This window comes from Chiloscyllium plagiosum, chromosome 51 (genome assembly GCF_004010195.1).
Source record: "Chiloscyllium plagiosum isolate BGI_BamShark_2017 chromosome 51, ASM401019v2, whole genome shotgun sequence".
Lineage (NCBI taxonomy): Eukaryota > Metazoa > Chordata > Chondrichthyes > Orectolobiformes > Hemiscylliidae > Chiloscyllium > Chiloscyllium plagiosum.
In genome coordinates, this window is record NC_057760.1 from 56,595 (window position 1) to 73,319 (window position 16,725).

Genomic DNA, 16,725 nt, shown 5'->3' on the forward strand with positions numbered 1-16,725 from the left:
AGGGAGAGAGAGAGAGAGAGAGGGGGAGGGAGGGAGGGAGAGAGAGAGAGAGAGGGGGAGGGAGGGAGGGAGAGAGAGAGATGGGCAGCACGGTGAAAAAGTAGTTAGCACTGCTGCCTCACAGCGCCAGGGACCCAGGTTCAGTTCTAGCCTTGGTTGACTGTCTGTGTGGAGTTTGCACATTCTCCCCGTGTCTGCGTGGATTTCCTCTGGGTGCTCAGATTTCCTCCCACAGTCCAAAGATAGACAATAGACAATAGGTGCAGGAGTAGGTCATTCAGCCCTTCGAGCCTGCACCGCCATTCAATATAATCATGGCTGATCATTCCTAATCAGTATCCTGTTCCTGCCTTATCTCCATAAGCCTTGAATCCACTATCTTTGAGAGCTCTATCCAACTCCTTCTTAAATGAATCCAGAGAGTGGGCCTCCACTGCCCTCTGGGGCAGAGCATTCCACACAGCCACCACTCTCTGGATGTGCAGGTTAGGGTGGATTGGCCATGCTAAATTGCCCATAGTGTTAGGTGCACTAGTCATAGGGTCTGGGTCGGTGACTCTTTGGAGGGTCAGTGTGGACTTGTTGGGCCAAAGGGCCTATTTCCATACTGTAGGGGAATCTAATCCAAATCTAAAATTTGCAGTATCGAGCCTTCTAATTTGTAGTCAGTAGCAGATAAAGCTGAATTGTGTGTCGGGTTGCCTGGGGAACTGGACTGCTAGGTGTGGCTGTTCAGTACATGCCCAGGTCCCCAGGTGAGCTGCAGTGATGTAAACAGCCTACAGTCTGTTCTGTAGCATAACGCGAGGCTGCCTTTTCTGTTCGAGAGGAGCAAGTTGGGACGCCTGGACGGTTTTGTCCTCTGTTGGGTCAGACAATAACTTAATTCCCAAGCTTGGTAAGCGCTGCTTGAAAACTACACCTGGTGGAGCGACTGAGTGCACGGTAACTTTACTCATAGGTTTTTGATGGACCAGTTTTAATTGTGAGGCATTGTATTGAAGGCATCAGGTTACTTGGTGGGTTTTTTTTAAATATAAAGGAACATATTGTAAATTTTAAATAGTGCTGCATTTATTAGTCCAGTTTGTTAGTTCCTGTCTAGTGTTCTACAGAGTCAAACAGAGGAGAGAGAGAGAGACCCTTCAGCCCATCCAGTCAAAAAAAGACTCTTAAGTCTACCCTTGTCCCACTTTCCAGCGCTTGATCTATAGCCCTGAATGTTTTGAAATTTCAGGCACTTTTCAAAAGGTTTAAACTACCGTCCCTGACCCCCTTCCTCTTCAAGTACCATTCTTGCTTTTCAAATACTTTCCTCCTTCTCTCTCTCTCTTAATCCCAACATTACTGAAAACATCAATCAGGCAAGCGTCTTTCTTCACAGGCATTCCTGAGTCACCACCACAGGAATGTATGGATAGCTAGTAACGAGCAAAAACACGTTCTGTCGAGGACATGAAACCTCATGCCCTTCAGCAGAGAATCCTATCTAAGGGGAAACGGCACAAAGACTAACTCGGTCTGAGCTTCCCCCTACTTCTCCCCGGCCTTGCCCCGCCCTTCAGCTCGCTACAGTGTGGGAAATTTGTTTCTCGTTGTTTGACTTTCTGTCTCTCAGCTGTGCCTCGGTAAATGGCAGTGATGTCACTCTGGGGTTCAAGGGTCCGCTCTGTAGAACCAAGCCCACCACCCCACTCCACCACCATCACCTCCCAACTCCCCATCCATGCCAGCGTACCCAGTGTTAACACCAGAGGGAGTGCCACATTGTTGCAGGTGCGTTTTTGTTTTGACTGCGCTGTTAAACCAAGGCCCTCACCCCACCACTCTCTCAGGTGGGTGTCAGAGATCCCATGACAGTTGTAGAGAGGAGCAGCTGACTTCTCCCCGGTGCAGTGGGGCCAATTCCTGAAGCAGGGCTCTTGCCCGAAACGTCGATTCTCCTCATCGGATGCTGTCCCTGACCCGCTGTACATTTCCAGCACCACACTCTCCACTCTGATCTCCAGTATCTGCAGTCCTCACTTTCTCCTGATATTTGTCTGTCGAGCAATGCATTTAAAAAAGGTGATCTGGGTGACTATGCATGACTGTGGGATCTTTCTGTGCCTGCCTGGTTTCCTACACTGTACTTTCAAAACACCTTATTGTGTTTTCGGACATACTGGGGATCAAGAAAGGTGCTATTTAAGCATTCAATCTTTGCTGCTCACCAGGAGACCAGGACAGTCCTAAACCAGGTACTTTAGATAAACTGTGTTTTATCCAACTTTAAATTTGCAGTGCTGCTGCTGGTCTTTCAATACAGATATTGCAGGACCATTGAGATGTGGAAGGGTGGCAGATCTCAAGTGCAAACTGCCATCGAAATAAGGGAAATTGATATTTTATATTAATTTAAATAGCATGTCACGCCAGTTGGTGTTTGCACATTCTCCCTGTATCTGCGTGGGTTTCCTCCAGATGCTCTGATTTCCTCTCTCAGTCCAAAGATGTGCAGGTCAGGGTGGATTGGCCATGGTAAATTGTCCCATAGTGCCCAGGGATGTGCAGGTTAGGGTGGATTGGCCATGCTAAATTGCCCACAGTTCCATGGATATGCAGGCTAGGTGGATTAGCCGTGGGGAATGCAGGTTTGCAGGGCTATGGGTCTTCAGAGGGTGGGAGTAGACCCGATGGGCTGAATGGCCTGCTTCCACATTATAGGGATTCTATGAAATGTGGCGTTGATTGACTGATTTGTCAACTTCCATTAAAGCCAATGTTCTCTTTATATCCACAACTTGGAGATGATGAAGTTTCGTTCTCAGATTTGTGCAGCAGAAAAAATAAATCGAGGAAATGTCGATGTCAGTATACCCTAAAGAGATATGCTCCTGATATCATCGCATCATAGCACGGGATCCATTATGTAAAACTCCCTGACTCCATCATGTCTCCATTCACTTGAAGCATGGCACTCTATTTGAAACCTGCTCCTCTGCTAACCTTGGAACTTAATATTAACCCAGGCACACATGCTTGAGGAACATGACATTTGTACATTATGGTAAATTGCTGAACAAAGAGACCATGGTTCATAGTTCCTTGAAAGTGGAGTTGCAGGTAGACAGGGTAGTGAAGAAGGTGTTTGGTACGCTTGCTTTCATTGGTCAATGCCCCTCGATCCTGCTCGACCATTTGATGTGAGTGTGCCCAATCTCATCTCGGCTTCAACTCTACTTTCCTGCCTGCTCCTGTAACCCTTCAACTCATTATTTATTGCAAATCTGTCTCATTCCTTTTTAAATTTATTCACCGTCCCAGCATCCACCATGCCTCTGGGGGAGTGAATTTCTCAGATTCATGACCCTTTGACAGCAATAATTTCTCTTCATCACGCTCAGTTCTGAGGAAGGGTCACTCAACCCGAAATGTTAACTCTGCTTTCTCTCCACAGATGCTGCCAGACCTGCTGAGCTTCTCCAGCAAGTTTGTTTTAGTTTCTGATTTACAGAATCTTTCAGTTTTTACTTAACATCATTTCTACGTCTACTTTGCATCTTCTTGACTTTAGCATCTTATATGCAGGTTAGGGTGGATATAGTAAACGACTGAACTGTGTTCAGTACAATTCCGAGGAGAAAGTGAGGTCTGCAGATGCTGGAGATCAAAGTTGAAACTTTATTGCTGGAACAGCACAGCAGGTCAGGCAGCATCCAGGGAACAGGAGAACATTCCTGAAGAAGGGCCTGTGCCCGAAACGTCGAATCTCCTGTTCCCTGGATGCTGCCTGACCTGCTGTGCTGTTCCAGCAATAAAGTTTCAACTTCAGTACAATTCCCTCAAGTAATGGGATCAAAAATGTAAGCAGTACTCCAGGTGTGATTTCATTAATGTCTTGCACAGTTGCAGCAACATCTCTACTCTTTATGCTCTATTTCTTGAGCAATAAGCAGTTGACGTGACTCTATGGACTTCAGTAAGGCGTTTGACAAGGTTCCCCATGGGAGACTGGTTAGCAAGGTTAGATCTCATGGAACACAGGGAGAACTAGCCATTTGGATACAGAACTAACTCAAAGGTAGAAGACAGAGGGTGGTGGTGGAGGGTTGATTTTCAGACTGGAGGTGTGTGACCAGTGGAGTGCCACTAGGATTGGTGCTGGGTCATCTACTTTTCATCATTCATATAAATGATTTGGATGTGAGCATAAGAAGTATAGTTAGTAAGTTTGTAGATAACACCAAAATTGGAGGTGTAGTGGACAGTGAAGAAGGTTACTTCAGATTACAATGGAATCTTGATCAGATGGGCCAATGGGCTGTGATGGAGTTTAATTTAGATAAATGCGAGGTGCTGCATTTTAGGAAAGCAAACCTTAGCAGGACTTACACACTTAATGGTAAGGTCCTAGGGAGAGTTGCTGAACAAAGAGATGTTGGAGTGCAGGTTCATAGCTCCTTGAAAGTGGAATCGCAGGTAGATAGGATAGTGAAGAGGGTGTTTGGTATGCTTTCTTTTATTGGTCAGAGTACAGGAGTTGGGAGGTCATGTTGCAGCTGAACAGGACATTGGTTAGGCCACTGTTGGAATATTGCATACAATTCTGGACTCCTTCCTACCGGAGAGATGTTGTGAAACATGAAATGGTTCAGAAAAGATTTACAAGGATGGAGGATTTGAGCTATAGGGAGAGGTTGAATAGGCTGGGGCTGTTTTCCCTGGAGTGTCAGAGACTGGTGGTGACCTTATAGAGGTTTATAAAATTATGAGGGGCATGGATAGGATAAATAGACAAGTCATTTCCCTGGGGCGGGGGAGTCCAGAACTAGAGGGTTTAGGGTGAGAGGGGCAAGATATAAAAGAGATCTAAGGGGCAACTTTGGGTGGTGCATGTGTGGAATGGGCTGCCAGAGGAAGTGGTGGAGGCTGGTACAATTACAGCATTTAAAAGACATTTGGATGGGTATATAAATAGGAAGGGTTTAGAGGGATATGGGCTGGGTGCTGCAGGTGGGACTAGATTGGGTTGGGATATCTGGTCGGCATGGATAGGTTGGACCGAAGGGTCTGTTTCCGTGCTGTACATATCTCTATGACTCTAATTGCTAAGATTCCATTTGCCTTTGTTACTTACTGTTCTAGTTCTCTTGTGATTTATGCTTGCACAAATGTTTTCTGTGATTCAACGAACAGAAAAACCATTTATTGCTACTCCCTGTTTTCTGTTAGCTGGCCAATATTCTATATTGCCAATTTGCTACCCCTTATATTACAGGCTTTTATTTTCCCTGATACCTTACTAAATGCCTTCTTGAAATCGAAGTACAGTATGTCGACCAGTTTCTCTTTATCCACAGCACTTTACCACCTCAACGAACTCCAATAACTTGGTCAAACATGGTTTATCTTTCATGAAACTGTATTGAAGGATGTTGTGAAACTTTAAAGGGTTCACAAAATATTTACAAGGATATTGCCAGGGTTGGAGGGGTTGAACTATTTGGAGAAGCTGAATAGGCTGTGGCTGTTTTCCCTGGAGCGTCGGAGGCTGAGGGAGTGACCTTATAGAGGTTTATAAAATCAGGAGGGGCACGGATAGAGTGAACAGATGAGGACTTTTCCTCAAGGCAACATAGTCCAAAACTAGAGGGCATAGGTTTAGGGTGAGAGGGGGAAGATTTGAAAGAGACCAAAGGGGCAAACTTTTCACGCAGAGGGCGGTGCATGTGTGGAATGAGCTGTTAGAGGATGTGGTGGAGGCTGGTACAACTGCAACATTCGAAAGGCATCGAGATGGGTATATGAATACATAAGTCCGGCCCTTTGAGCCTGCTCTGCCATTCAATAAGATCAAGGCTGATCTTTTCGTGGACTCAGTCTCACTTACCTGCGCTCTTACTGTAGGAAAGGTTTAGACGGATATGGCCCAAATGGTAGCAAATGGGACTAGATTAATTTAGGATATCTGGTCGGCATGGACAAGTTGGTCTGTGACTGTGCTGCACAACTCTGACTCTGTCTGATGCCCTTGAACTTATCCTCTACTCTACCTTCATTTTTAAAAATAGCCTTCAGATGACCTGAACACCATACTGAGTGAGCACCATCAGACATAGAGTCATAGAGGTGTACAGCATGGAAACAGACCCTTCGGTGCAAACCGTCCATGCCGACCAGATATCCCAACCCAATCTCGCCCCACTTGCCAGAACTTGGCCCATATCCCTCCAAACCGTTCCTATTCATATACCCATCCAGATGCCTCTTAAATGTTGCAATTGTACCAGCCTCCACCACTTCCTCTGGCAGGTCATTCCATACACGTACCACCCTCTGTGTGAAAAAGTTGCCCCTGAGGTCTCTTTTATATCTTTCCTCTCTCACCCTAAACCTATGCCCCTCTAGTTCTGGACTCCCCCACCCCAGGGAAGAGACTTGTCTATTTATCCTATCCATGCCCCACACGATTTTGTAATCCTCAATAAGGTCACCCCTCAGCCTCTGGTGTTCCAGGGAAAACAGCCCCAGTCTGTTCAGCCCTCTAGCTCAAACCCTCCAACCCTGGCAACATCCTTGAAAATCTTTTCTTAACCCTTTCAAGTTTCACAACATCTTTCCAATAGGAAGGAGACCAGAATTGCACACAATATTCCAACAGCGGCCTAACCAATGTCCTGTACAACCGCAACATGCTCCCTCATTATGGGCATTTATGCGGGCATTGCATAGGCATATGGAGGTTAGTGGGCTAGTGTAGGTTAGGTGGGCTTGGATCGGCGCAACATCGAGGGTCAAAGGGCCTGTATTGTGCTGTATTTTTCTATGTTCTATGTTCTATGTTCTAGAACATTACAGCGCAGTACAGGCCCTTTGGCCCTTGATGTTGCGCCGATCCAAGCCCACCTACCTACACTAGCCCACTATCCTCCATATGCCTATCCAATGCCCGTTTAAATGCCCATAAAGAGGGAGAGTCCACCACTGCTACTGGCAGGGCATTCCATGAACTCACGACTCGCTGAGTAAAGAATCTACCCCTAACATCTGTCCTATACCTACCACCCCTGAATTTAAAGCTATGCCCCCTTGTAATAGCTGACTCCATACGTGGAATACATCTGCAAACTTACTAACTATATCTCTCATGCTCACATCCAAACCATTTATATAAGTGACGAAAAGTAGAGGATCCAGCACCAAGAGGAGCGGAACTCTGGCGGTGGGGGGAGTCATCATCAATAGAAGACCTTCACATGTAAATGCAATCGGAAATTCAGGAGAAACGTTTTCACTCACAGAATGGGGAGAATGTGGAAGGAACCCAACCATTTTAAACCCCCGATTTACAAGGAGGGTCTGAATCCCGTCTTTTTAAAAAGTTTGTTCAGGGGATGTGGACATTGCCCCTTGAGAAGGGGGTGCCTTGGTGTGTGGTTCAGGTACCATCCACAGTACTACTGGGGAGACAGTACCACAGTTTGGGGTGGCACGGTGGCTCAGTGGTTAGCGCTGCTGCTTCACCATACCAGGGACCCAGGTTCGACTCCAGATTGTGTGGCAACAGTCTGTGTGGAGTTTGCACATTCTCCCCGTGTCTGTGTGGGTTTCCTCCGGGTGCTCCGGTTTCCTCCCACAGTCACAAAGATGTGCAGGTCAGGGTGAATTGGTCATGCTAAATTGCCAGGGGTAAATATAGGGTAGGGGAATGGGTTTGGGTGAGCTACGCTTTGGAGGGTTGGTATGGACTTTTGGCCCAAAGGGCCTGTTTCCATACTGTAGGGAAGCTAATCTAATCAATATTGACCCAGGGGTACCAAAGAAGCAGCCCATTTAATTCCAAGTCAGAATGACACATGTCTTGGAGGAGAATTTGCATGTGGTGATGTTCCCATGTATTTGCTGCCCTTGTCCTTCCAAATGGTAGAAGTTTTATGTTTAAAAATCTATTTCTCTTCAAAGGTAGACGGATTGAGTGTGGCAGGCACAACGACGACCACAATGACTGGTTTTTAATTTTCTCAAATTAATACAGAAGACTTTAAAACCCAGCTCAATCCTAAGCTCCAGTACTCACTGTTTCTGGAAACTCCCTGCCTTATTGCACATGCTAAATAATTGAAATACTCCATCAATGTTGAGGCAGTTAACTGGAAAATCTCTTTCTCTCTCGCTCACAGCTCGCTTTCAGTTTAATTGTTGCACATTGTAAATAAGCTTGGGCCTGTGTGTTTGTTTAAGAGCGCATGATAATTTTTTTAAACTAGCCAGCATTTACTAAGAAAACAAATGCTCTCCACACAAAGACAAACATACACACACACACACTCTCTCTCTCTCTCTCTCTCACACTCACACACACACACACACACACACACACACACTCTCTCACACACACACACTCTCATTCTCTCTCTGTCTCTCTCTCACACACACACACTCTCATTCTCTCTCTGTCTCTCTCACATACACACACAGGTGTGGCTGTGTTGTCGGGAATCTCTTGTCTATTGGTGCTTATGCTATATAGAAGAAATGTATGGGATTATGTCAAACTGGTAGGTCATTCAGCTCCACGTTAATGTTTACTATACCTCGTCATCCTATCCCTCTATTCGTTTTTTCCCTCCTGTTTATCCAGCTTCTCATTCAATGCAGTTCTGGTGTTTGCCTCAACCACTCCCTGTTGGAGCAGATTCGGCATAATTGTCCTCTGGGTGAGGACGATTCTACTGAATTCCTGATTGGATTTATTCATGATGGTCTTAAATTGATGGCCACATAGTTCGACGGGCCCTTACTCTCCCTCCTTTTAATTAAAAAAAAGTGGAAACATCTCTAGGTCGATTGAGACCTTGCAGAATTTTAATGACCTTGGTCAGAAAGATGTTGTGAAACTTGAAAGGGTTCAGAAAAGATTACAAGGACGTTGCCCAGGTTGGAGGATTTAAGCTACAGGGAGAGGATGGAGCGTCAGAGGCTGAGGGGTGACCTTATAGAGGTTTATAAGATCCTGAGGGGCATGGATATGGTAAATAGACAAGGTCTTTTCCCTGGGGTGGAGAAGTCCAGAACTAGAGGGGCATAGGTTTAGGGTGAGAGGGGAAAGATATAAAAGGCACCTAAGGGGCAACATTTTCACGCAGAGGGTGGTGCGTGTATGGAACGAGATGCCAGAGGAAGTGGTAGAGGCTGGTACAATTACAGCATTTAAAAGGCATCTGGATGGGGACATGAATAGGAAGGGTTTGGGAGAGTGGCAAATGGGTTGAATAGGAAGGGTTTGGGAGAGTGGCAAATGGGTCTAGATTGAATGCCTCCCACTCCCTCAGTTTTTTTTCCTTCCTGCTGACAGTGCAGTGCTGACCTTCGGTCACTGTGGTGTTCCACCAGTATTGTGCCTGGAGCATTAGCCTTGAATTTCTGCTCCAGTCTCCAGTGTGGGGTGTCGAACCCACACCACCTGACTTGGGGGCAGTGAAGCCTTTAGGAGCTCACAGAAGGTCAGCACCTCTTCCTTGACAATGCCGTTGGTAATGGGAGACACTGACACACCACTTCCCAAACCTTTCTCCTTTCCTTACCTTGTCCCCGTTTTCAAGGTGTGATCATTGTTGCAGCCTTTCTGTGAGATCTGGGTCTGTGGGGTCAATGAGGAGAGATCGGTAAAAGGCTGAAGGTGTGGGAGGAGGTGCAGAGCTGTTAGATGTGAGAATTAGAATCCCTACAGTGTGGAAATAGGCCCTTCAGCCCAACAAGTCCACACCAACCCTCTCAAAAGTATCCCACCCAAACCCATATTTATCCCTGACTAATGTACCTAATCTACACATCCCTGAACACTGTGGGCAATTTAGTGTGGCCAATTTCACCTAACCTGCAGGTCTTTGGATTGTGGGAGGAAACCCATGCAGACACAGGGGGAGAATGTGCAAACTCCACACAGACTGTTGCCCGAGGCTGGAATTGAACCCAGGTCCCTGGTGCTGTGAGGCAGCAGTGCTAACCACTGAGCCACCTCCATGTGGGTTGGAGATTTAAAAGGGATGGCAATGTGGCTGTTCTAACTCAGTCTGAAACCTGATGCCCTCTGACCACCACACACCACGAGCACATGGACACATTCTGACCCTTCCAGGGTCGTACAGCACGGAAACAAACCCTTCGGTCCAACCAGTCCATGCCGTATGTAATCCCAAACTAAAGTGGTCCCACCTGCCTGTGATTGACTCAAATCCTTCCAAATATGTTTTATTCATGTACTTATCCAAATGTTTTTTTAATTATTGTCAGCGTACCCACACCAACCACTCCCTCAGGAAGTTCATTCCACGCGAACCACCTTCTGTTTTCAAAGAGGTTGCCCGCCCGCTATGTCTTTTTTGGAAATCGTTCTCTTCTTCCCACTCTGGACACTGGGTGGCACGGTGGCTCAGTGGTTAGCATAGCTGCCTCACAGCAGCAGGGTTCCAGGTTTGATTCCAGCCTCGGGCGACTGTCTGTGTGGAGTTTGCATGTTCTCCCTGTGTCTGCGTGGGTTTCCTCGGGGTGCTCTGGTTTCCTCCCACAGTCCGAAGATGTGCAGGTCAGATGAATTGGCTGTGGTAAATTGTCCATAGTGTTAGGTGCATTAGTCAGAGGGAAACGAGTCTGGGTGGGTTAATCTTCAGAGGGTCGGTGTGGACTTGGTGGGCCAAAGGGCCTGTTTCCACACTGTAGGGAATCTAATCTAATCTCCCCTTAAAAATATGCCCTGTGGTATTGAAATCCCCCACTCTAGGGAAAAGACACCTGCCATTCACCTAATCTATACCCCTCACGATTTTATAAACTCCCCTCGCCTGCCAGAGTTTGCAAAGTCTTGATCTCTATCCCAATAGTTGGCAGACCCAGGGCTCATGACCATCTTTACTGTTTCAGCGTACCAAAGGAACATTTGGAGAATCCAAGCTCTCCAGGCGTTAGGATCGAGGATATGGAACTCCGGGAAGAGTGGCAGGATGAGGAATTTCCAAAGTAAGAGCATGTCTTCTGTATGTTTCTACAATGATTGGGGTGGGGGGGTGGGCATGCAGTTTCTTCTCAAAGGGAATGACTCGTTTCTCTGCATTTAGTTTTAACTTGTTGCGGATCCCTTTAATACGATCAAAATAAAAACCAAGAGAGCTGTGGATACTGTAAATCAGGAACAAAATTAGAGATTGCTAGAAAAGCTCAGCATCCAGTTTTTAGTTTGGGAATATGGTCGGCATGGATTGGTTGGACCGAAGGGTCTGTTTCCGTGCTCTGCGACTCTATAAAGTCGGCGTGTGTCTGCAGTTCTGAGGAAAGGTCACTCGATCCAAAACATTAACTCTGCTTTTCTGTCCACAGATGCTACCAGACCTGCTGAGCTTTTCCAGCAATTTTGATTATTGTTTTTAATGCAGTCGTTCCATAGAATCCCTATAGTGTGGAAACAGGTTCACAGCGACCCTCCGAAGAGTAACCCCACCGAGACCCATTCCCCTACCCTATTATCCTATATTTACCCCTGACTAATGCACCTAACCCGCACATCCCAACTCTACGGGACAATTTAGCATGGCCAATCCACCCTAGCCTGCATATCCCTGGACACTATGGGATAATTTAGCACGGCCAATCCACCCTAACCTGCACATCCCTGGGCACTATGGGACAATTTAGCATGGCCAATCCACCCTAACCTGCACATCCCTGGGCACAATAGGATAATTTAGCAAGGCCAATCCACCCTAACCTGCACATCCCTGGGCACTATGAGACAATTTAGCATGGCCAATCCACCCTAACCTGCACATCCCTGGGCACAATGGGATAATTTAGCATGGCTAATCCACCCTAACCTGCACATCCCTGGGCACTATGGGACAATTTCCCATGGCCAATCCACCCTAACCTGCACATCCCTGGGCACTATGGGACAATTTAGCATGGCCAATCCATCCTAACCTGCACATCCCTGGGCACTATGAGATGAATTTAGCATGGCCAATCCACCCTTACCTGGGTATTTTTGGACTGTGGGAGGAAACGGGAGCACCCGGAGGAAACCCACACAGACATGGGGGGAGAATGTGCAAACTCCACTCAGACAGTCCCCTGAAGGGGGGGAATCAAACCCGGATCCCTGGCACTGTGAGGTAGCAGTGCTAACCACTGAGCCACCGTTCCACCCCCTTCACTTTGTTCACCTTCTTCCTAAGTAGAGATGAAACTGGAGAATGAGAGTAGCAGATTCCTGATTTTAAGCAGCAATTATAAAATTGCTCTCTTCCTTTCTTGGTTTTAAATAGTCACCCTCCAAACTGATAAAGCCATGCTGCCCAGTGAACTATATTCATGTAACAAGATATCCTCTTGCACGGTCAAATGCCAAGATAGTGAGTTTCAATGATCTGGGTCAAAGGGCAAGCGAAGAAGCAGATGCCTGGTATTTTGTCCATTCCATGCAGTCAGAGATTGCATTTATACAGTGCCTTTTTTGGTAAGGTCCAGAATTCCGGTCTCCTTCCTATCGGAAAGATGTTGTGGAACTTGAAAAGGTTCAGAAAAGATTTACAAGGATGTTGCCGGGGTTGGAGGATTTGAGCTACACGGAGAGGCTGAACAGGCTGGGGCTGTTTTCCCTGGAGCGTCGGAGGCTGAGGGGTCTTCCTGAAGAAGGGCTCATGCCCGAAACGTCGATTCTCCTGCTCCTTGGATGCTGCCTGACCTGCTGCGCTTTTCCAGCAACACATTTTCAGCTCTGATCTCCAGCATCTGCAGTCCTCACTTTCTCCTGAGGGGTGACCTTACAGAGGTTTACAAAAGCATGAGGGGCATGGATAGGATAAATAGGCAAAGTCTTTTTCCTGGAGTGTGGGAGTCCAGAACTAGAGGGCATAGGTTTAGGGTGAGAGGAGAAAGGTATAAAAGAGACCTAAGGGGCAACCTTTTCACACAGAGGGTGATACGTGTATGGAATGAGCTGCCAGAGGAAGTGGTGGAGGCTGGTACAATTGCAACATTTAAAAGGCATTTGGATGGGTATATGAATAGGAAGGGTTTGGAGGGATATGGGCCGGGTGCTGGCAGGTGGGACGAGATTGGCTTGGGATATCTGGTTGGTATGGATGGATTGAACCGAAGGGTCTGTTTCCATGCTGTACAGCTCTGTGACTCTAATGTACAGCCAGAGATTGTGGTGGAGGCAGGTTCAATTGAGCTTTCCAAGAGAGAATTAGACTGTTATCCGAGAAGCTGCATTGACAGGAGACGCAATCAATAGTTGGGGTACTACAGTCTGAGGACAAAGAGGCAAGAGTTAAACTTGATGAATGTGGTACCAGTAACTGTGCCTGGCATGCCCAAACAACTAATCAAACTTTTAACTATTATCAACGTTAAACTTTAAACTGGTTGTAAAATACATAGCAAGAATTATGATCAGTCTTGTGATCAGACTATGATCAGTCAAATTACAAATCGACACTTCCAGTAAAATTCTGGGTTGCTGTGCAGTTAGTGTGAAGTCAAATAGACTTCTTTCCATTGAAACATGCACTGTCCTGCTACAAACTTTTGTGCACTGATTGTAATTGTTGCTGTGTTCCCCTGGGTTAAATATTTAATGTAATGCTGGCAGGATGTCACAGGTATGAATATAGCTTCATAGATAGATCATAGCATTGGGAATAGACTGTCTGAATTTATAAGGAATGAATGTGCAGGGTTACTGGGTTAACGTGGGAAAACAGCACCGAGTGAAATGCTGAGTCAAAGAACTGGCGCAAACACAATGGGCCAAATGGACTCCTTCCATGCACCGTAACCACCGTGCATATTCTTTTTTCCAACCTACAGACCTCTTCCAGAAGACAATGAGGCTGTGACAGAGGATGAGCTGAATGCCAATACAGATGGCAACAGACCGGGTAATGATACAGGGTGTATATGGAAAAGTGTGAATATCAGTATAAGTGTCTGTCTGTGTCTATCTCTGTATATGCGTGTGTGTACGTGCATGCGTGTCTCTGTCCCTGTCTGTGTGTGTGTGTGGAGAGAGAGAGAGAGAGAGAGAGAGCGCCTTATTATTCAGCAAGGATCTACCACTGATGGTTAGCTCCTCCTGCTTCTTCAATGACCATTGCTACCAGACTAATTTCCTCCCTTCACACCCACCTAAAGAAACTGTTCTTTCATTCGTTTATGGGATGTGATTGTCACGATCTAGGAAGGCATTTACTGTCCATCCCTCATTGGGCACAGAGCAGTTGAGACTCAACTGCACCTTGTGAGAAGGTAAAATAGGTTCAGGACATAGGCCAGACCATGTAAAGATGGCAGATTCCCTCATTTTAAAGAACATTAGTGAACCATTTTTACAATAATTGATCAGCTTTTTTTAAAAATTCCATATTTGTACTGAATTCAAATTTTACCACCTGCCATGGCAGGATTCTAACCCATTTACCCAGATCATCAACTTGGGATTCTCTATTGGGCAGCACAGTGGTAAGCACTACTGTCTCGCAGCAACAAAGTGACCTGAGTTCGATTCCAGCCGTGGGCGACTGTCTGTGTGGAGTTTGCACGTTATCCCCCTTTGTCTGTGTGGGTTTTCTCTGGATGCTTTGTTTTCCTCCCACAGCCAGAAGATGTGCAGATTAGGGTGGGTTGGCCATGCTAAATTGCCCATCGTGTCCAATGATGTGCAGGTGAGGGAGGGTTAGCAATGGAAAATGCAGGATACAGGGACAGGATGGGGTGGGTGGTGGGATCGTGGTGGAATGCTCTTCAGAGGGTCTTGTAGACTCGATGGACCGAATGGCCTGTCGGAATGTTATATTACTAGTCCAGTGACATGACCACTGTACCACTGGGTTTCTGTCGTTCCTTTGTAAGGCCTAGAAACTCGAATGAGATGCAGCTGTAATACAAGCAAGGAATGCGCTGAGGAATGATGGAGAAGCCCAGTAATGTTCATCCTTTCGAAGTAACAGTGTGCCTCTGTGCACTTCCCTTTTCAGCTGCTCAGAGTCTGACCGAAATTACAGCTAAGTACTGTGATTTGAAAACAGAGTATTTAGCAAAATGTCACGAGGTGAGGACAGAAACAGAACGTGAGATCAATCAGCAGTGCGATCTCCAGGCATGGATAAATGAAGGCTCATGGCTTTACGCTACACAGCCCGTTCAGTCTAACTAACTCCTGCTGATGTTCCAGGAAAACACCTGAATACCTTGAAATTCTGAGCTCCTTTTTCACTCTTGACTGGCCTCCTGTAGTCTGCATCAAGCTTTCCCTCCGAAGCGAAGAATTCTTGACATTTTTAAACCCACTCAAAAATGTCCCACTTCCCAGTGCAGACACAGGCAGAATCGTACAACATAGGAGGCTATTCAGCTATGTAGTTGATACTTTTAGAAGAGTAAGTTGAACATAATAAACAGGAGCAGGAATATGCCATTGGTCTGTCATGTCTGCTTCACCATTCAATAAAACTATGGCTGATCGTTTTGTGGACTCAGCTCCACATACACCATAACCCCAAAAATCCATCTATCGATGCCTTAAAAATATTCAATGAGGTAGCCTCAACTGCCTCACTGGGCAGGGAATCCCACAGATTCCCAACCCTCTGGGTGAAGAAGCTCAGCTAATCTGTTCCCTCCTTATTTTGAGGCCAAGTCCCCTCATTCTAGTTTCACCCCCCAGTGGGAAACAGCCTCCCTGTTTAGATCTTATCTATTCCCTTCATTGTTGTATAGACTTCTAAAGGATTTTTTTCACATTTTTCTAAATTCCAATGAATATACTCCCAATCTATTCAACTTCTCCTCCATAAGCCAACCCTCGACTCCAGAATCGACCTAGTGAACCTCCTCTACACCCCCTGCAGTGCCAGAACATCCTTTCTCAAGTAAGGAGACGGAAACTGTGCAGCATTTCAGACAGTCCCGTTACACCCTTCTGTCCCCTACAGCATTGCATTATTCTAACCCCCTCTTTCAAGTACTTATCGAATTTGCTTTTAAGAGGTGACCATTGAAGCTCTGTGCACCTCTGCATCAGGCAGTACCTTTCCAAACCATATCCTTTACTACCCATTGTAGTTTGCAGGAATGAGAGGTGGCGTTAGTGAAACATTCTAAGGTCCCGAGAAGTCTTGACGAGGAGACGTTGTGGGACAGTCTCGAAACAGATGTCACAGGAAGGGATTGACCATTTAAGATAAGGATTAGATAATGCATCTCTGATCTTTCAACCCCTGAATTTTCAGTTTGCCATGCTTCTTGGACCCGCAGTGTGGGAAGCTCAGATCTAAAAGTTTCAGAATAAGCTAAGAACCAGGTGAGAATTAGTTTTTCTCTCTGAGTTTTTGGAACTCTTCCTGAAGAGGGAGCACAATGTTTTTGAAGGCAGAAGTGGATAAGTGGTTGATAAGCAAGGGGATGAAATGCTATCAGGAATGGTGGGAACCTGGAGTAATCAGATCAGCCACGATCTTAGTGATTGGTGGAACAGGCTTGAGGATCCAAGTGATCTACTCCTGTTTCCTAATTCCTGCTTTTAAGGTGAGCGGGAGAGGTTCTCTCTCTGCGGAATTCTCTTACCTAGAGAGCAGTGAAGGCTCTGTCATTGAATATATTCAAGGTTGAGATATTCTTGATTCAAACATCAGCCAGGAAGTTATGGGACAGGGACAGAGAGGAAAGTGGAGATGAAACCACAACCAG

General features: G+C 46.2%; 1 protein-coding gene across 4 annotated transcripts in view; it reads left to right on the forward strand.

The window, feature by feature from the left end:
- The window catches only part of LOC122544687 (BCL2/adenovirus E1B 19 kDa protein-interacting protein 2-like), a 69,382-nt gene that overhangs the window by 28,969 nt on the left and 23,688 nt on the right, over positions 1 to 16,725 (forward strand). For 2 of the 4 annotated variants that reach the window (XM_043683961.1, XM_043683960.1), the window contains exons 2-3: positions 10,903 to 10,998; positions 13,849 to 13,919. In XM_043683961.1, the coding sequence (XP_043539896.1) occupies positions 10,903 to 10,998; positions 13,849 to 13,919 (167 nt within the window). The other 2 variants (XM_043683962.1, XM_043683963.1) reach the window with 2 other exon arrangements.